This window comes from Gossypium arboreum, chromosome 13, assembly GCF_025698485.1.
Source record: "Gossypium arboreum isolate Shixiya-1 chromosome 13, ASM2569848v2, whole genome shotgun sequence".
NCBI lineage: Eukaryota > Viridiplantae > Streptophyta > Magnoliopsida > Malvales > Malvaceae > Gossypium > Gossypium arboreum.
Window position 1 is genome coordinate 47,296,617 of NC_069082.1, and position 21,311 is coordinate 47,317,927.

Sequence of the window (21,311 nt, forward strand, 5' to 3'; positions counted from 1 at the left end):
TTTAAAAAAATAAATTTAACCTTCAATATTTTTACTAGTATTTAGCGTAAAACTTTCTTTTTATAAATTATTTTTCATTTGATGTTGGAATGATTTGGGGTGTTTTTGAAACCAGGGAATCATTGATTTAATGTAAAATAAATAAAAGAAGTTTCCAACGTCTTTGATGCCAAAATTAAAATCCTTTTGAGTTTTTATTTTTATTTTATTTTTTTATATTTTAAGTGTCAAAGAAGCTCAGTTTAATTTAAATTGTTAAAAAATTTTATCGATAATTTATGATATTTTTTAAAACTATGACTAAATTAATAGAAGGTATAAATATTAAATAGCTAAACTTGTTATTAGACCAATAAAAAAAGTTACCTCAAACTTTCATTGTTAACTTAACAACATGGTAACTGAAAATTTAATTTTAAAAACTTTAGTGACCAAAAGAAAAATTATAATTAAATGGCCAAAACAAAAATATTCTCATAGTTGAGTAGACATTCATATAATTTATTAAAGAAATAAATGACCATATCATCCATCCGTTTCAGAGTTTAACAACATAGTGACTGAAAAAATGAAAACACCCTCATAATTTAATCATCATTCGTATAGTTTATCCGATAGTCATCTATTCGATTAAGACTTAAAAATTGAAGTTGTAAAAGGAGGTATTGAAAAAGTAGAATGATTGGCGTATTAAAATAATGAGATGGTTGAATATAGTAGAAGAAATAATTGAAAAGCACGGAACATAACAAACCCTTCATAAGTTTGTAAAATTACATCCAACAATTTATATTTAAAATCTCTAATCCACTCCGGTTAAGATTTTACATACATATTTTTACACCACCTTATGAAAGGTCATCACAATCTGTTATTTAACCCCCCCCCCCCCCAAAAAAATAAATCACAAAAACAATGTTAAATGGCCTACAATTTTCCAGAAATTACCTCTAAACCTGTGTTGTAACGTAGGCATGAACAAAAAGCTTTCAAAAAAGTGATGCCATGCTGTTTTTCCAACCATAGCTTCTTCGCCTTGGGTGTGGAGGTGTAAAGCTAAGCCCGAACATTTCCTTCAGGGCCTTTCCTTGCTCTACGAACCTAATTAACTTCGCAACAATGGCAGCACTGTCCTTTACATGGCTCATATCCTTGTTATTGCTCCACAACTGATTCACCAGCTGGAGCCTTCTCTGCTTCGAGTTCAACTCAATGCCCCATTTCTTATACAATTTCTCTCTCTCTTCTTCCGTAAATCTTTTACGCAACAGCCTGCTCAAGGTTTGTTTCTCACGGTGAAGACTTCTCACACTGCGTCCACATTTGAACACTTAAGAGAAGTTTATTTTAAGTAGAAATTTGATGCAAGGGATAATATGTAACATGTCAGGAAAGTAATACATAAAATCACCATCGATGTCAAACATTTTCTAGATTTTCATTGATTGTTGGTTTGGTCCTCTAAATTACCATCTTTTCAATATTCGATTTTCCTAGATAAATACTAAGACGAGCATTAAAGCATACTTCACGGATATGCAACACTCGGTATTGGACATGTACTATTCAAAACGACAAAAATTCTACTCTACTGGTAGAGTTTTCAAACAGAGATTTCTCCTGTACTAAAAACAATGTGAGATAATGTAGGTCTATTTTTGACTATCAGTAGTTGCGAAAGAGAGAAATAACCTTGAAGCCAGTGTAAGAGTGCGACCATCTTCTGCGGCTTGATTTCCTTCAGAAAATGATTCTTTGAGGAAGGTAAGTCTCCTAAGCTCCACCTCCATGTAAATGGAATCAGCTGGATCACCTTTAAAGAGCAGGAAGAAATATGTTCTGTGGACCAAGGAAACATTGCAAGCTTGCCAAAGTTCAAGTATTGCTCTCTGCAGCCTCTCGAATTCCTGAGGCCAATGCAGAGGAGTGCTTGATGCGTCATGCATTGGGTCCAATCCTACATCTTTCATACTCTTTCTGGACTCATCTACTTCAAGTTCCGTGCTCTGAATCTATGATGAATGTACCGAATATTTTTCAAAGAAATAAAAAGACAAATGTCATTGCTCAAGTGCAAATTTTATTGTTCCAGACATGGAAGGCAAAATGGTTGGCAATTCTCACCTGACCATTAGCAAGTTGCTTCTTAAATCCTGCAACAAAAGATTGAATGCTAGTTATATCCTCATCCACAGAAGTCTTGATGGAAGCACTCCCAAGAGAAGATTGAGAATTATTCCTTGAGAGCACTCCATTATTGGCCCCATAATTTAATAAAGGGAAATTCTTTCCATAACCATGTGGTCTTCCAGGAAAAATTTTCTCCCATCCATTAGGCGGGGTGCTTTCAAAATGTTTTCGGTCGGCATAAGGAGAAGATGTACCCCTCATGACATCTGCTCTACAACTCAAGCTCCTACTCAAATTCAGGCTTCTAGAACTTGACAAATCTGCTAGCTGAGGGTATGGGGATGATTTATCAGGGCTGACAAGAGAATCAGTTGTGTTCTGTACATGATGGAGTCTCTGCTCCAATGAGTCAACCGCAATACCATTTTGAATATGATTAGCTTCTCTATCTCCATTCATTGAGGTAGACATTGCTTCCTGGTCAGTCCCATCACCATCTCCATAGACTGTCAATGCCAATGTTCCTTCACTTTCACCGTTTGGTAAGCCACGAGAGTCAGAATTATAATCCCTCGCTGGTTCTTCTGTCTCAATACATTGAACCTCTTTGCAGTATTCATCAGGGTCATCAGCAGTTTCACCTAGAGTCTCATCAAGACTTTGCCCAGAAACAGACATGGAATGATCTTCATGATTGTTCAGAGGCTGATGATAGGGCTGCTCAATATTGCTCCCACTCTCTGTGTCAGAACAATGGATGGAATTAAATTTTCCAACATGCACATCCAACCGATTAGAATCAGCCAAACATGATGACTCCGATGCTGAGTAGTCATCTTCCCATGCATCCCCTTCTTGTTGATTAGGTTGGTAATTGATCCTTGCCTGATCAGAGAAATGAAAGAAGGGTTAGAGGCTGAAGATGGAACTAACTAGAAATTAAGCAATTAAAAGTATAACATAGCAATTAGGACTACATTTAGCGAATGCGATAACATTCGAAGATACAGAATTAAGACAATAACACATACCGACTGTCCTGAATGTTTATCATTTCTGATCACACTTAGCAAATCCTCAACCCGAGATTGAGCAAGATCACGTTGCTTGGTCAATTCTCTAATATCATTCGTCATCTGCTTAATGCAATGCCGTGTAAACAATGTTAGGCAACATGTAAATGCTCTAAGCTTTTTCAATTCTATTTTTACATATCAGCCACCCCGGATGTCAGGAATTAGGCTTTTATTCAGCCTAATTTTCCGCAAGCAAAAGTATCTATTTGCAATGCTAGAGTCAAATATCACCGTCCCGCATCCAATTTTCTATAATTCAAGCTTTATAATTTTAACACCAGAATGCATGATTCATCACCAGGTAACACTGGTTATTAGATGGGGAAAAAAAAAAACCATTTATATTAGTTTCACATAAATAGATATGAAGAAATGCTTTCAAAAGTCAAGCCCCAATGCCCTCCTGGCACTATTGAGCACAATGCATATGACTCCTAGTGTAATGGAACTTAAAGGATAACACAGCAGGAAGCATTTCAGCAAATAAATATGTGATGTGTAACTGTAACTCATATTCATTCAGGTACACATGGTAGCAAGTCCTAGTGTGTTTTCAAATGTGTTTCAAAAGCAAAGCATAACCTTTTGAATCTGAAGATCTTTTCTTCTCAGTAAAGCTGCATAGTCACTGTTTGATGGAGGAGGGACAGGACTCTTGAGTTCACTTTCTAACCTGGCCACTTCTCTTTGCAAATGCTTAACTAAGGCCTTATCAGACATGACCACATTGACCTGCGCTTTTGTAGCAACTTCTTTTGCACAACAAGCAAACAGAAGAGTGTTTCTGGTTTGTTCAACGTGGCTTCGTGCAGGACTCAAGGTACATATGATGGCAGTCCTGGCATTACCACCCAAGCAAGGCTGCAATATGCGTGTCAGCTTAGAATCTCTGTAATTGATATGTCCCTGTCTGCCTTTACTGCATCCACCAAAGAACCACAATCATGAATCTAGTAGGTGAGAAAATTTTAACAAGACACTGCCTAAATCATCAATATTCTGTATTTCAACACAATTTTAATAACACAAACTAATACGCAAACCATCATAAAACTATGCCCAAGTTCTCCGTTTCGATTTAAAATTGAGAAAAGTAAAAACCAAAAAGGAAAAAGGAACTCAATCAAGCAAAGTAATAGATAACTACTGGGACAATAACCAACTACATCCGACAACAAATTTAAATACATAAAATAGTCTCTTGCAGATGGTTGAATTTAAAACACTATGAGCACTCAAAGTATATGATGATCCAATTAACCTTAGCTTGCGAATAACAGTTGACAGGGTCAGTAAACTACGATTTATATGGCAACCCTCTTTCAGTCTTGCGCCGGTGGATAATGACTGAGATGCTCGCTCACTTCCAGCCAAATCAACAAAATTCTGCACTCAAATACCATCTTTGCATGAATTAACCATTTTAGGAGCTCCCAGTGAAATGCAAATGTGAAAGTAAATTCCACGAGCCATACCACACTTGCTGCAAGGGTTGTTGAATTTTCTTTCCCTAGGAACTCACGAGCAGAGCTTTCAATTGTCTACAAAAGTTAGAACCCACATTACAGTAAGCTAAAAGGGAAAGAAAAACAACTCAACGTCACTACACATAAGCTATTCTCAATTAAACATTAAAGAAAAAGGAAGAGAAGGGAAGAGGAGGATACCAATCTTATAATTTGATGAGATCTGGAGCTTCTCTCGTTCAATGAGGTCTCTCCTATCTTTCTTTGAGCTGCAGCATTGCAACGCATTAAAAAGGTAATGATTATAAATGAAGGCACAAGTGTGCAACATCATTCAGTAAACATAGGACTCTTTAAAATGCTTTACCTTCACAAATAGCTAGGAGTTCTTTTAAATGGTTCCAGTCCCTCAGCACTTCCTCTGTAACTTTTTCCACAATGATTCCTCTCTGATGAAAAGAACTTGTTAGATCAAACATAACTCAGTAAACTGAAAGTAATAGAAATGTCCTTATTCACCTCAGGATCATCACGCAGCTTAAGTTGAGTGTTTTCTGAGCTTAGGAGGTCTCTAATTGCTTCATTGTATATCTCAATTGCTGAGAACTTCAAAACAAATGCTCTCTCCTTGTGCTGAAATGATGACATTGGTAGTAAGTTAAAAAAAAAAAAGCTTCGAAATAATAGGTACGGGAAAGATGCAACAGACATAAAAACATGGTGGAACTAAGATGAGTCAAAACTTTCATTACTCTGTTTATGTAGTCAAATATATCTGCGACAGTATACTCAGTTATTCCAGTCATGGTGTACGTCTTCCCACTGCTAGTTTGCCCATATGCAAAAATAGTAGCTGTGGAACAGAAGGAAGAAAATTTGTTAGAAAAAACTGTTTTTTCCTCACCAAGTAGTTTAACAAAAGAGACAAAACACCAAGATGCCAAATTGCGAATACCACTACTTACAATTAATACCACTAACGACTGAAAGTGCAACCTCCTTGGCTCCTTCCTCATATACTTGCTTTGTCAAGCAGTCACCCCGAAATACTCTATCTGTTCCCAACATATGAAGGAAGAAAAAAGAGACAGCAACATAAGTCTCATATATGAAACTTTATTGAACAAAGCTGCTTCCAAATCCCAAGCATATAACAGAAACAACTTCTACCATGAATTTGTAATACAAAACGAAATCAAGATCTCAACAATTAAAGAATATATCATAGAAAAAAAAGAATACCAAGTTCAGAAAATATGAGTTAGAAACTGAGAGTTGGCTATCACTAGTTTAAGGGAATAAAAAATGGTTTGGCCCGGAAAATGGAAGAGTTTGCTTACCAAATGTATAGGCAGACGGGAATGTGGACCCTTCCCGGAGGGTGTTCCGATATAGGATAGTGTTATCATTGATGCATTCCCAATCAGCAACTTCATTTGCTATAATTTCCTTGTCACTCAAAGGCCTCAACCTCACCACAACAAGAATCCTCTCCTCACGAGCACCTGCCGTTTGCGCCTTCTGTTCTTTCTCCACCTGCTTTAACTCCTCCCCACCAATTGCCCCCATTTTTTTTTTCCTACTCCACTTTTCTTGTTACTCACCCTACTAGGCGTTAAGTGAAAAAAAGAGCCATGAATTTGCAGGTTCTCAAAAAGAGGACAAAAAATCAAACTCGATAGATCAAACACACATCGTACTCACCCTTGCTTTCCTAAAAATGCAAGACAGTTTACAAGTTAACAGCAAGGTTGTTGGGGTTGCTAAATATATATTAAAGCTCAGGCCAATCCTTTCACAACCATAAGCCTATCTGCAAAAAGAAGCTAATCATGATTATAAAATCCAACTAACTATAGAAAACGATCCATGAGTATAAAGACTAATTACTGATTATATCAGCAACAGCGAGCTAATTATAGACTTTATCCAACCAACATGAAAATGATTTGCTTCTTATATTCTACTTTTAAGGTTAAACATCACTTAAATTAACCATTTTTAAAAAACAAAATCAAATGTCAATGAGAACTGGTAGTTAAGATGAAAAGATCCCTTCCTAACCCCCCCCCAAAAAAAAAAAACACTCAAATTTTAATTTTTAATTCTTGAAAGAGCAGAAAACTTTCCCTAGTGGTCACCAACTATGCTTAATAGTCAAGAACGAAAATCTTCAACTTTATAGTTTATACTCATAAATTAATAATAATAAAAAGTTTTACTCATTTTCTCATTTCTGCTTGTTTTGTTTTCTTTTCCCTCGAAACGAAAATGGCGGTTCAGTTTAAAAGAACTAGTATCAACTTTAGTACCAAAACAGTGTCGTTTTCCCTCCATTATGCTCTCTGATCTGATTCCATAACCGTATACTTTCCACCTCGAAACTCGAGCTCTGCAAAATCCTAACCGAATAAAATCTAAAAACTTGTTTAAAAATGAAAAACAATAGATTTTGATTCGAATAACGTAAGAATCCAAAATTTTCTGGATTTTTTTTTTAAAACGCTAGCAGTATTAAGTAGTAACGATTTCTTTAAACGGTCAATTTCTAAATTCAGAAATCAAAATCACCCCCCAAAAAAACAACAGTCTTACATACGAAAACAAAATCTATCCACTTGTCGATTTTTAATGAATTTAAATTTAAAACTAAAAATTCATCGAAGGGGAAGAGAAGATACGTGACTTGGAAGAGCAAAAAAGAAACACTGAAGAAGCGAAATCGAAGGTGCTATGACTTTACGCGTCGAATAAAGTTGAAAAAACGAAAGGATAAAATTGAGAATTTTAATTTAAACCAAGGGTAAAAATGGGACAGCAGGATCGGGAAGGGGAGCGTCTTTTGAAAATTTTCTCTTCCTTGATCAATTACTGTTTTACCCTTGCTTTTTTATATGAGCTTGTGTCGCGCCACGTGGTCTTTAAGTTTTCTTGTCAGTTAATGTAACTTTCCATCGCGATGCACCGTTCAATCGACCGCTATATTGTTAAACATCAAAGGTTTAATTATGCTCTCAGTCCCTATACTCTCTGAATATTTGAAATTTAGGCTTTCTATTTTTAACTATACAAATTTAGTCCGTGTACTTATTTGATTTAAAAATTAAAATCCAATTGATAACATTTTTAATGAAATTTAGTTAAATTTAAATATGTGTTATTCTAAAATTAAGGGCATGATTTAAAATTTAAAGCAAAATCAATAACACATTTTCAAATTTGAAGAAAAATAATTAATAGTATTGTCAATTGAACTTTAGTTTTTAAATCAAACAAGTAGAGGACTAAATTTATTAAATTAAAAACATAAGGACAAGTCAATTAAACCACATGTGAAATAATAAAATATTTGTGCACAAGTCTTTAATTGACAATGATCTCGAGTTCAATTCTTAAACAACCTTTACCTTGTACCCTTATTAAAAAAGCATAAAGATTAATTTTAAAAGTTTGAGCAATAAAAGGACTAAGGTGGTGAATTAGACTAATGTCAAAATTCCTTTTGGGCTATTCGGTAGAGTTTTGGATTTTTTAGTTGTTAGGGCACAAATAGAGGATTGAATAATCAAACCCTCTAATTGTAATGTTTGGTGAATGAAGGTTTGCAAGAGCTTGTTGAGCTAAAACTTCCAAAACAAAAAACGCTGGGATGGGCAACATTTTTCACAGTTGAATGGGAATGAGATATGTGGAATGACATATCTAACCATGCTTACTCAAAAATTACTCCCTTTGCCACATGCTCTCAAACCTAACAGGGGTGTTAATATATCAGTAGCTTTCATTCTCCCATTTTAACTTTCACCTCAAAGTCCAAAGCCTAAAGTCCAAAGTAAATCTAAAAAAAATCCAATGTGAATCTACAAAAATCAACTATGGAGATTCATTTGCAAGATGATTTCATCCATTAAGGTTAGTTCTTTCTATGCTTTTAAATTGTTGTACTTTTTTTTTTGCCTTTATTTGTCAAAATTTTTTGCCGTTGTAAATCAATCTTTTTCCTTTCTGTTAGTCGTTTTTTCCCATGTATGTTAGGATATTATGGGATATTATCTTTTAGAAAATTGAATTCTAATAGGATATTATAGGATATTATTATGGGATATTATCTTTTAGAAAATTGAATTCTAATAGGATATTATAGGATATTATTATGGGATATTATCTTTTAGTAATTTGATTCCTACGTAACTTTGACTGTATAGATATATATGTACCCTTGAAGTCAATCAATAAAATTCAAGAGATTACTTTATTCTTGTCATGGAATTTGAGCAAGGTTTTTGATACAAATTATTTTTTTTATCATTCTAAATGGTTGGCGACGAGACTTCTCCTCCTCCTCCTCTTCCACCACCACCTCCTAAAATTGAACCTAATTCTCCATTTTTCTTGGGTCCTCAAGATTGACCAGGTGACTTTATTACTCCTATTCGATTAAAGCTCGATAATTTTGATGATTGGGCTTTTTTTATTCATGTTGCTTTGTATTCTCGACACAAATTTGGATTTCTTGACGGTACCATTATAGATCTTGTTCTCCCTTGCTCAAAGGATGATTGGGTTACCATCCATTGTATACTTGTATCCTAGATTCTCAATACTATATATCCGGAGGTAAGATCGATGCTTTCCAATTATGATAATGCGAAAACTTTTTGAGATGATTTACATGAATGTTTTTTTGTTGTCAACTGTCCATGTATTCAACAATTAAAAGCAAATATTAGTCGTTGTGAGCAAACCAAGACTATGAGTGTTGCAGTTTATTTTAGTAAATTAAAGGTTTTGTAAGATGAATTAGATAATCATGAACCTTTGATTTGTTGCAAGTGTGGACAATGTTTATATAACTTAAGGAAGATGCATGAATAAAGTCATGAGCATGACCGGCTTCATCAATTTCTTCTTGGTCTCTATTTTGATTATTATGCCCAGATCAGGTCTACATTATTTTTCCAAGATCCTTTGCCTTCTTTGAATCGGGCATTCCAGCAAATTACTCAAGAGAAACGCATATGCAGCATTACATAGGTCAAGGAAGAAAAGCCCGAAATTCTAGGCTTCGCAGTGTGCACGGAGGGTCGTAACAAAGGTCAAGCTGATCGTATTGATAAAATGACCTTGTTGTGTACTCATTGCCATTGCAAAGGGCATGAGGTAGCTACATGTTTTTGACTTACATGGCCACCCAGATTTGTGGCTCAAGAAGTATGGGAAATCAGAGATGAAAAGTGATGGTTACGATGGCAAGACAGGTGTCGCATTTTCACATAGCGAGTTTTTCATAACAAAGGCAGTGTGCAAGCTAACGCTATTACCGTAGATACCAGCCATGGAGCAACATTAGCTTAGAACATAGCAGGGGCAACACAAGTGTTAGGGGGCAACACTTCCTGGTTTTACTACTAAGTAATGACAGTCTCTTCTAACGGTGTTCAGTAATAAACGATCAACTTCCACTCAATTGGATAGTAAGTCCAAGAATAATTGGATTATTAATACGAGGTGTTTAAATCATGTTACGAGTGATCTTATGTGTTTGATGAATGTGAGAGATGTTGTAGCATGTTTCATAGGACTCCCTAATGGCCAAACAATGCTAGCTGCCAAAGAAAGAATGGTTAAACTAACGGATAAAATTTACTTAAAATACATTCTTTACGTTCCTAAATTAAATTGTAATTTAATTTCGATTTCCTAGCTGAATGATGATATGAACTATTTTGTCTAATTTTCTACTAACATATGTGCTATTCAGGACCTTCATTTGAGGGAACTAATTGGAGCAGGTGAGAGACGGGATGGACTTTACTACTTTCAACAAGTTTCGAAGGTCAAAACAGTTTCAATTGAAACTTCATCCTTTTTGAAACTTTGGCATAGAAGATTGGGTCACCTTTCCAAGAAAGTAGTAAAGTTATTTCCTTACGTTAGTAACTCTAGAGGTCATCTGAATAAAACAAGTGAAATTTATCACTGTGCTAAACAAATTAGAAAGAACTTTGCAATTAGTGAACAAAAAACCACTCATATTTTTAAGTTAGTTCATTGTGATTTATGGGGGTTTTTTTGACACTCCTTCATCTTGTGGATCTCATTATTTTTTAATATTAGTTAATAATTTCTCTCAGGTTGTTTGGGTATATTTATTGGCTAATAAAAATAAGCTTTTCAAGGTTTTCATGTCATTCATTGTTATGATTGGTCGTCAATTTTCTCAACAAATAAAGTGTGTTAGAAGTGATAATGAGACAAAATTTAATTTTCTCCAAGATTATTTTATTGCAAATGACATTATTTTTCAAACATCTTGTGTTGGTACTCCTCAACAAAATGGGAGAGTGGAGAGGAAACATCAACATATTTTAAATATAGCTCATGCTTTGCATTTATAGGGAAATCTGCCTATATCTTTTTGGGGAGAGTGTGTGTTGGCTACTTTTCATCTCATTAATCGAACTCCTTCACCTCTTCTTCATAATAAAACACCCTATGAAATTTTGTTTGGTATCCCTCATTTGTTTGATAATTTTTGTGTGTTTGGTTGCTAATGTTTTGCTCATAATCAACGTTTTAAGGGTAATAAGTTTGCTAGTTGAAGTCGAAAGTGTGTTTTTGTTGGGTACCCTGTTGGAAAAAAAGGGTTGGTATTTATATGACATGGATTCTAATAATTTCTTTGTGTCTCGCAATGTGAAATTTTTTGAGAATATTTTTCTGTATTTGAATAGAAATGCTGCAATCATTAAACCTGACAATGTTGCCCTACCATATGGGAGTGCAAACGTAATTTTTTATATATATCTTTAGTGAGTTAGACGTGTTGCAACCTACGACAGTTCCTCCGCATGGTACTCTATGGCCTGTGAGTTCGTCGCTTGCGAGTTCTCTGACACCTGTGGTATCCTCTTCTTCCAACGATACTGTGGTATAGGGGACTTTGGGTATGATGCGCCTGAATTGGGACGAGGGCATAGGGAGAAATTTTCCTCTGTGAAGCTTCGGTATTTTGTCACTCATACCGTCATAAAGAAAAATCCATCTCCCGTCTCACCTGCTTCAGAGCCTCCTTTAGGTACTCTATTTCCTATAGCTTATTATCTTAATTGCGACAAATTTACTATGAAACACCGAAATTTTCTTGTATCTATTACTGCAGGGGTCGAACCAAAGTCTTTTGAAAAGGCTGTGAAGGATGTAGAATGGCATGATGCTAGCAAAAAGGAGATTTACGCTCTGGACAATAATGACACTTGGTCTATAGAAACACTTCCTCCTAGAAAGGAAGCTCATCTTGTTGTTTCTGATAATCACCAGGTAGAAGGTGTAGACTATAATGAAACTTTCACACTTGTGGCAAAAATGGTGATTGTTCGTACTTTTTTAGCTATTGCAACTTCGAAAAATTGGGAGTTACATCAGATGAATGTCCATAATGTCTTCTTGTATAGTGATCTTAATGAAGAGGTTTACATGCAGCTTGCTATAGGTTTTGATCCTGATTAGTTTGAAATGGTTTGTTGTTTGTGCAAGTCTTTGTATGGGTTGAAATAGGCTCCTTGGTGTTGGTTTGTGAATCTTGTTACTGCACTGAAAGGGTATGGGTTTCTTCAATCATAATTCGATTATTTTCTCTTTACATACACTAAGGGATCTATACGCATTAATGTACTAGTTTATGTTGATTATTTGATTATTTCTGGGAACGATTTTGCTGCTTTGAACACTTTTAAGGGGTATCTCAGTTCTTGTTTCCATATGAAGGATTTTGGCGTGTTGAAATATTTTTTAGGAATATAGGTACCTCGTAGCTCTTTGGAGTTATTTCTTTGTCAAAGGAAATATGCACTTGATATTATTTCGAATGCGAGTCTTTTGGGAGCAAAGCCCACAAGATCACTAATAGAGCAAAATCATAAATTAGCGCATGCTGCAGGAATAGTTTTGTTTGATCCTAAGTCATACAAATGGTTAATAGGTCATGTGATTTATTTAGCAGTGACCAGACCAGATTTGGCATACTCGGTTCATGTCTTATCTTAGTTTATGCATGAGTCTAGGCAGGAGCACTGGGACGCGACTCTACGTGTTGTCTGATACTTGAAAGGCTCTCCTAGCCAAGGGGTTCTTTTGAGATTTGATAGTGACTTGTCTTTGAAAGGGTGGTATGATTCGGATTGGGTTGCTTTTCCGTTAAGTTAGCGTTCACTTACTGACTGGCTTGTCTTTCTAGGACAGTCTCCTATTTTTTGGAAAACTAAGAAACAACATACTGTTTCCCTTTCTTCTGTTGAGGCTAAGTATAGGTCTATGGCTTCCGTTACTTGTGAGCTTAGGTGTTCATCATTCTAAAGCAATTCCTTTATTTTGTGATAGTCAATCTGCGCTACATATTGCACAAAATCTCGTATTTCACGAGCGTACTAAACATATTGAAGTAGGTTGTCACTTTGTTAAGGATGCAATCCAAGATTGGTTAATTGCACATTCTTATGTTCCGACCTCTATTCAGTTGGCTAACATTTTTACAAAGGCGCTTGGTAAATCGCAATTTGAATATTTTCTCAGCAAGTTAGGCATTTATGATTTGCATGCTCCAACTTGGGGGGGGTGTTAAGATATTATTATGGGCTATTATCTTTTAGCAAATTGATTCATAATAGGATATTATAGGGTATTATCTATTAGTAATTTGAATCCTAATAGGATATTATAGGCTATTATTATGAGATATTATCTTTTAGTAATTTGATTTTTACGTAACTACTACTGTATATAGGGGTGAGTATTCGATCGAGTCGAGTCGGATCGAGTTAAAAAATTTCGAGTTATGCGAGTTGACGAATCTTATTTTAGCAACCGAACTCAATTTGATTTTTTTTCGAATCGAATTGAATCGAGTCAAAAATTTTGAGTCAAGTCGAGTCAATTTAACGAATCCTATTATTTGTACTCAATGTTGTACTTACATGAACTGATTATTTAACTAGTAAACGAAGTATAAAATTATTTAACAACATAAACAATATAATGATTTTGCTTTTTAACTTAATTAGTAAACATTTATCAAAACAACGTAATTTTACCTTTTAACTTAATGGTTTTGACTTTTAAGTTTAGAAAAGGTAAACATTTATTAAAATGACGTAGTTTTGCCTTTTCTTATTCGGATTTTCGGATAACTCGAATTGTGTAATTCACATTCGAGTTAAACCGAAAAACTTATTTTTTTATTCGAGTTGATCCAAATAACTTGATTAACTCAAATAACTCGAACTATTTAATTCAAAATTTGAAAATTTTATCGAGTTCTTCGAATCGAATCGGATTTTGCTCACCCCTAACTATATAGATATATATATACCCTTAAAGTCTATCAATAAAATTCAAGAGATTATACTATTTTTGTCAATGTATTTCGTCTTTTTTTGGTCATGTAATATGAATTTTTAGTCCCTATAATTCTATTTTTTTGTCTGTACAGTTCGCTTTTTCCTCCCTGTAAGTCAAAAAAAAAATTCTCCCTGTAATTTGACTTTTTTTGTCTCTGTAAATTGAGTTTTTTGTCCCTATAATTCAAACTTTTTAGTTCATGTATCTATTTCTTGAATATTTATGTACTCTTAATTTGTTTTCAATTTACTTGTGTAAAATAAACTTTATATTAATTGAGATATACTACTTGACAAATTTATTTAGAGTGTGGCATAATTATCACTAATTTACATACTAAAAACATAGTTTATAATTATATTGATACACTATTAATATTTATCAATTTTCACAAAGTTAATATTTGCAAATAAAGAACTTTGTAAATTTGTTTATTTAAATTTTAAAAATATTCACTAATTAATTTCTATAATAAATATTTTAATTAATTAATTAATTCTTTATTGGTCACCTAATCAGAAAGTAATTTATGCAATTCAGTGGTAGCAAAGACAAAAATGGTTGAATAAAAGAAATGAAAATAGTTTAATATAATTACAAAGAAAGGTACCAAGTTTGAAACAGAAAAGTGATGGATTAGACTCTCTACTCTATAATTAATTATTAAGGAGGAGAATTTGGGGTTAAAACAAATTTATTGATAGTTTCTTAACTCTAAAACAAATGGCATAATGATAAGGGTGAATAATCCTACTTTCTTATTAAGAAAATAGGATTATCACTCTAAATTTAATTACAAACAAAGCTAACAACTTTTATAGACAAAAAATATGGATTAGCCCCTCAGCTAAGCAGAGTTTGGGATCAAGACTTGTTAAGTAGTTAATGCTTAAGGAATGGGAAAACTTTCTTATTCTTACTCCTCATTATCACTACTATTATTTAAAATTTTCATTAAGATATAAAAAAAATAAATGTTTTTTAAAGAAAGGAATTAATGTTATTTGAAGGTTTTATTATTATTATTTTATATAAATTTAACTCTTAATATTTATTTCTTTTGTCAATTTTTTTGGCACACAACCTTTCAAAAGGAGTTGAATCGATTTTTTTAATGGAAATATTGATTGAAATGTTATATGTTTAAGCATGTCAACACGCATGGTAATTCACGATATTTCATGCTATTTTTTTATAATTTTTTAGAAAATTTTGTGTAAATTATTTTATAAAAATTTGCGACTAGTTAAATCTCAATACTTAAATTTTTATTAAATTAGTGTCACTCATTAACCAGGTCTCCAATTCAAATATGAATTTATTAAAACTCAATTAATATAAAAGAATATTTTTAAAGGAAAGGAATGAATGTTATTTGAAGGTATTCTTATTTTTTTTATATAAATTTAGTATGATAACAAATTTAACCTTTAATGTTTATTTCTTTTGTTGATTTGGCCTTTGTTCTTTTTGAGTTAATTTTGGATCACAACTTTTTAAAAGAATCAAATTTGATCGTTAACCTTTCAAAAAGCGAATTATTTTTAATAGAAATATTGATTGAAATATTATATGTTTACATGTTGACATGTATGGTAATTCATGTTTATTTCATACTATTTTTTTATAATTTTTATAATTTTTAATTTTAAAATTTTAAATTTTAAAATTTTAAAATTTTAAATTCTTAATTTTTATTTTTATTTTTTTATTTTTAAATTATTTTTGATGTGTCATATGAGACAAATAATGTCAAGTCAACATGAAATGCACATGGACTACCACGTGGGTTGCCAGACCATCATCGTTAATCCATACCATTATTTAAAATTCTCATTGAGTTAGTGTCACTTGTTAACTGGGTCACCAACTACTAAAAGCTCAATATTGATACAATTGAATAAATGTTATTTTAAGGTATTTTTGTCCTGTTTATGTTTTTATATAAAGTTTGCTTAATAATAAATTTTAGTAAACACTCATCGTAAATGGTAAAAGACAAACTCCATCAGCACAACAAAAGCTTTAGCCTCAGCATCAATAAAATATTATAACACGTTAACGATTGGTTTTGTTACAACTCAAGCACGACGTATCTGGAGTGTTTGCAAGCATTTAATACGATAAGGAAATCAACTCCGAATGGTCCAAAGCGAAAAGAAAAAATCAGCAAAAGAATAAGCATTCACTAAATTAGAGAGGACGACAATAAAACCACCCCTAAAATCACTTGTAAAATTAAGATTATATACATAAGCAAGACTAAAAAAACGTGCTACAAGAGAAGACAAAAACTTCTAAAACTGAAGATTGATTAAACAATGGGTAAACAAATAAAATATATATAAAACTTAAGACAACATGGATCCAAATTGACACATGAAATAATATATTATTCTAAAATACTCTCAAAACAAAAATAAATTAAGAAATTGATAAAGAGCTACCCACTTTTCAAGAAAAACTACTGGTGTTTGGTGGAATTTTAGCAAATGACACACTGTCATCTATCGATCACAACTTGTAAAGACAACTAAAATACCCACACAAAATAGATCTGCAAACTGAAAAAAGGGAACATGTGTAGTGAATGTGAAGAAGAAAGAATGAAATGATTGATGGGAAAGAAAAAAGGCAGGCGATAGCCAGACTGAAGGTTGGCACCGCCACCAAGCAAAAGAAAAGATAAAAAGTAAACGACTTAGAGAAAAAAAGAGAATGCTTAATAACAAATTTAGCCATTAACATTTACATATTTTGTCATTTATGTTTTTAAGATAAATATGGTCATTACCTTTTAAAAGAGTTAAAATTTAACTATCAACCTTTCAAAAAGAGTGAATTGATTTTTTTAATGAAAATACTAATTGACATACTATTTTTTTATTTTTATGGCCTTTTAAGTTTTTAAATTTTACATATTTTTATAAATTTTAAATTATTTGTTAATGTGTGACATATAAAACAAATAATGTCATGTTAGTATAAATTGTACATAGACTATCACATGGGTTGCCACCCCAACATAGTTAAAAAATTAATATTTTAATCAACATTTCTATTAAAGAAAATCAAATTGAGTCTTTTGAAAGATTAATGGCTAAATTTAACTAAAAAGAATAAATAAATATCAAATTAACAGAAAATGTAAAGGGTGAGAGATAAATTTATGATTACGTATGCCATGATAAAGTTGTAAATATATTATATTGCAACTTTGATTTAAATATATTTCAAGCCTTTATGCTTTTGAACATTTGAAATTTTATCATTCTACTAAAATCATGAAATGAATAATAAAATATTAAATGATAAATATAATATTGTATAGTTAATACATACAATTATCCGTGGGAATTGGGATACAAATTAGTTTTATCTATTAAATTTTAGTCGAGTATTTGATACCTTGATAGTACATTTTATTTATTCCACAAGGACTTTAAAAATTACTTTAAAAATTATTTTTTAATATATATTTTAAAACTTTTGTATAAAATTCATTTTAATAAAGAATGTTACCTTATCTATTATTTGTTATTGTTAAGTAATTACAGGATTTAAGTTTAGTTAAAACGCAGAAACGTGAAATGCATGGGAGGGAGGAACCGTAAAAAGTCAGATACCTCAAATTTAGACAGCGTAGATCACGGAATTGTCACCCCCCCCTTTTTCCCTTTTCGGTAATGCATCTAAGCTTAGTTAATAGCCATTATAATAAAGCGCAAAACTCAGCTCAGCCGCACCGTTTTCTCGGTTACATTCAGTCTTCAATGTCAACAATAATCACAAAAGTCCTGATCTGCAACTGTGCTTTAATTATGAATTTTATTTTTTAATTTATCGAAATTTTAAAAAATAGAATTTTATCGATTGAGTCTTAACTTAATTGGTATGAGTATTGCTGTCAACGTATGAGGATGTGGGTTCAAGTGCCTCCAAAAACTATGAGTAATTTCAGGCATTATGTCAAAAAAGAGCACGTATGATTAAAAGATTGTTAAAAAATAGATTTTTTATTTTTAATTTATCAGAAAATTAATTTCATGTTTTATGAAAATGTATAATTAAAACAATATTTATTAAGGATTTTTGTTGTCATTGAAATTTTAGATATATTAGCATGGTTGATGTTGGGTTTTTGGTTGTTGCTCGTTCTATGTTTTATTAGAATGAGAATAAATTTCAACTTGAATAATAGGAAGATTTCAGATTGGCTGTTGCTAGCTAATATGGTTCGTAAAATGGTAACATATTTGACAAAACATTAGTATTGTTCAACTAGAATTTCTAATTCTTCAGTCGATCTTCTTGATGAAGCTATGAGTCTATCGGGAACTTGTTTATAAAGACTATTATGAGATAAATACTAAAGATAATTAATGAGATAATTTTAGTCTTTAAATGTATTTCAAGCCTATCAAAACACTATTGATTGAACACTTGAAGAGCCTTATAAATAAGTTACTTGTGGCGTCATTTATAGGGCAGTTTTGGAGTGTCTTTGTCAACAGTTTTGTTGTGTTTTCTTGTGGTTATTTTGTGACATTTTTTTAGGTATTCTTTAGTGAGTTTTATTGGTTTTATTGTGAGGAATTTGTGAGAGTGGTCTATAACATTTTGAGTTTAACTTTGGGGATGCAAATACTCGTGTGTGTGTGTGTGTGTAAAGGGTAATTTGCGCTAAATAGTTGTATAGTTCAAATTGTTGAATCAAATCATTCTCTAAGTGAGGCTCTACAAACGTAGAACTATTGTGTCTAAACTGCTTTAACAAATATTGCGTGTTATCTCCCTTTATTTTGCTCATTGTTTTACTTTACATTTAACATTTCTATTCGTTTTGGTTTTAACAACAATTGAAACGAAACTATTTTTCAAATGCAAACTAGAAACTTTTTCGGAGGTTTAAGAGATTAAATATGTAGGTTCCAATAATATTGCAGCAAATTTATGTATGAATTTCTTCTTAAATTTCTTCCACTTAAAATATTAATTATTTAATTTAATATTTATAATATCTAAAATATCTTTTGTCAAATATTTTCTATGGATATAATAGATAAATGTTATAATCTGTAGTTTTTTTTTCTTCATGATTTTCACTTATTAAGTAAAAAATGTTACTATATCTAATAAAAATACTTGGACGAGATTGGTTAATAAATAAAATTAATAAAAAATGTAGGTGACATTATCATAGAATGATTGGATATGTTGATGGTTTAAGGTTATTTAATTAATCATACATTATCCAAATTATTATTTAAATAATATATTCTTGTTTGATTTAAATATAAAATATATTAAATTTTTTAATGAATTAGATAAAATGCCAATTTAAAAATATAGGAAATTGACTGGTTTCTATGATATTTAAGGAAATATACCAATTTTGGAGAGAAAGAGAAAACGTGTCTCGTTGGACACGTTTTCCTACCATGTTAGATGAAAATGAGTCTTGCTGGACGCGTTTTCAATTTCTCTCTTCTTAGCCTTTTAAAAAAAAAGGTTTATGATTTTTAGAAGGTTTAGGGCAACAAAAAACAGAAACAAATCCACTATCCATTTTATGTCAAGCAATACGTGGAGTAACTCTCAATATAGCAGTAAAAGTAAGACGTGTAGGTGGATTGACTCATCACTTTCCCATTGAAATAGGATCCACAAAAGGAAAAATACTTGCATTCGTTGGTTATTAGGGGCATCTCGAAAATTTCTGGGTCGAAATATGGCTTTTAAATTAAGTTCCAAATTTGTCAATACTGCCAAAGGGAAGGGCGATGCCATACGCAAAAAGGAAGAGACTCAGAATGGTAGAGGCAGATAAAGCTTTTACACATTTTCGTTAATCCGTGAACAAGATCAATATAAACACATAGATTCATGGATCCATACATCTCGATCGGAAAAGAAAGAATTGAAATTGATCAAACAACCATGACCAATTTACTTATGATACTTAGTTGACATTCATAAAAAGTGTCTATTGAATTATGAGTTCAATACATCCTGTTTAGCAGAAAGGCAAATATTCCTTGCTCATCATTAGACAATCACTTATTCACAAACTTCGTGTGGGGCTAATAGTTTTCATTTCCCATCTCGTGGAAAACCTTTTTCGCTCCGTTTAGCCCTATCTCCCTCTAGAAGTATTTTAGTGATAGGTTTTATAGGAACCGGATAATCCTATTTGGTCAAATACCTAGCAATAAACTCCATGTTCCTTTCATTATAGTATTTCTGAACAAGTTCCTGGATAACAAGGTTAAAGGTTTTCTTATTAATGATATCGATATTGATGATAGTGACAATATTGATGCTAGTGACGCTATTGATCATGACCTTGATATAGGCTTGGAGCTTCGAACTATGATGAATGTGTTAACTATGGATATGATGTCGAAAATAGATCGTTTTTATATCACCTTTCAATTCAAACTAGCAAAAGCAATATCTCATTGCATAATATGGATTCCAAACATTCATGATCTAGATGTGAATGAGTCGAATTACTTATCCCTCAGTCTATTAGTGAACTATCTCTCCAAGGATTGTGAAAGATGTCTGTCACCCTTTCTAACTAAAAAATTGAAAGGAATTTCCGAAACAAAAGAAGTAAGGAAAAGTGAGGAAGAAAGAAACATAGAAATAGAAACTATTTCTAAATTGGGAGGGGCTAACCAGAAACAAGAGACTGAAGAAAATACTTCTTCCTCTCTTTTTCGGAGGAAGACGTGGATCTGAGCAAAATCGATGAAATAGAAAAGATATAAGTGATTGGAAAGAAAAAAAATAAAATAAAGGGTGAACTCCATTTCATTTTAAAAAGACATACTATAAAAATAGACCAATTTATGAAACTTGTTATCACAAGGTTCTAACACCATGTCAAATGTGTTTGAAAAATAAAAGCAAGGTAAACAGAGCATGCCCAAAAGTAAACCAACACCTCAGACTGCTAGGGAAAACACTATCGAATTTCAAAGTAGCACGATCTAATTCAAAAATTTCGCCCAATTAGGCATGTCTAACATATTTTTTCGCAGTAGCAGGATCATTATAACTCGCTCCATTGAGTTCGTTGCCATAGAACTTAACAGTTACACCTACTTGTTTGACACTATACTTTGATTTTTCCCTTTTAAAAGGACATCCACTCTAACAATTCCATTTTCGTCTACTAAAACAACAAAAAATGTTTTAAAAAAAGTAGGCATACGACATACAAAAATTTCACGGT

The 21,311-nt window shown here is 32.4% G+C and overlaps 1 protein-coding gene across 13 annotated transcripts; it reads right to left on the bottom strand.

The window, feature by feature from the left end:
- Window positions 1-726: 726 nt before the first annotated feature.
- Window positions 727-7,496, bottom strand: LOC108461118 (kinesin-like protein KIN-7F). 13 transcript variants are annotated; one of them, XM_053024148.1, is made up of 16 exons: window positions 7,354-7,495; window positions 6,985-7,064; window positions 6,377-6,485; window positions 6,013-6,280; window positions 5,638-5,727; window positions 5,425-5,525; window positions 5,192-5,305; window positions 5,040-5,121; window positions 4,874-4,941; window positions 4,682-4,747; window positions 4,468-4,592; window positions 3,789-4,125; window positions 3,162-3,266; window positions 2,125-3,015; window positions 1,693-2,012; window positions 727-1,311 (listed from the first exon to the last, which is right to left on the bottom strand). In XM_053024148.1, the coding sequence occupies exons 4-16, from the start codon at window positions 6,239-6,241 to the stop codon at window positions 990-992; spliced, it is 2,850 nt and encodes a 949-aa protein (XP_052880108.1). In that variant the 5' UTR covers window positions 6,242-6,280; window positions 6,377-6,485; window positions 6,985-7,064; window positions 7,354-7,495; the 3' UTR covers window positions 727-989. The 13 variants fall into 13 exon arrangements, with proteins under 13 accessions (XP_052880108.1, XP_052880107.1, XP_052880113.1 ...); XM_053024147.1 differs by having other exon boundaries at window positions 6,013-6,277; window positions 7,359-7,447; XM_053024153.1 differs by having other exon boundaries at window positions 6,013-6,277; window positions 6,377-6,481; window positions 6,985-7,496.
- Window positions 7,497-21,311: the final 13,815 nt, after the last annotated feature.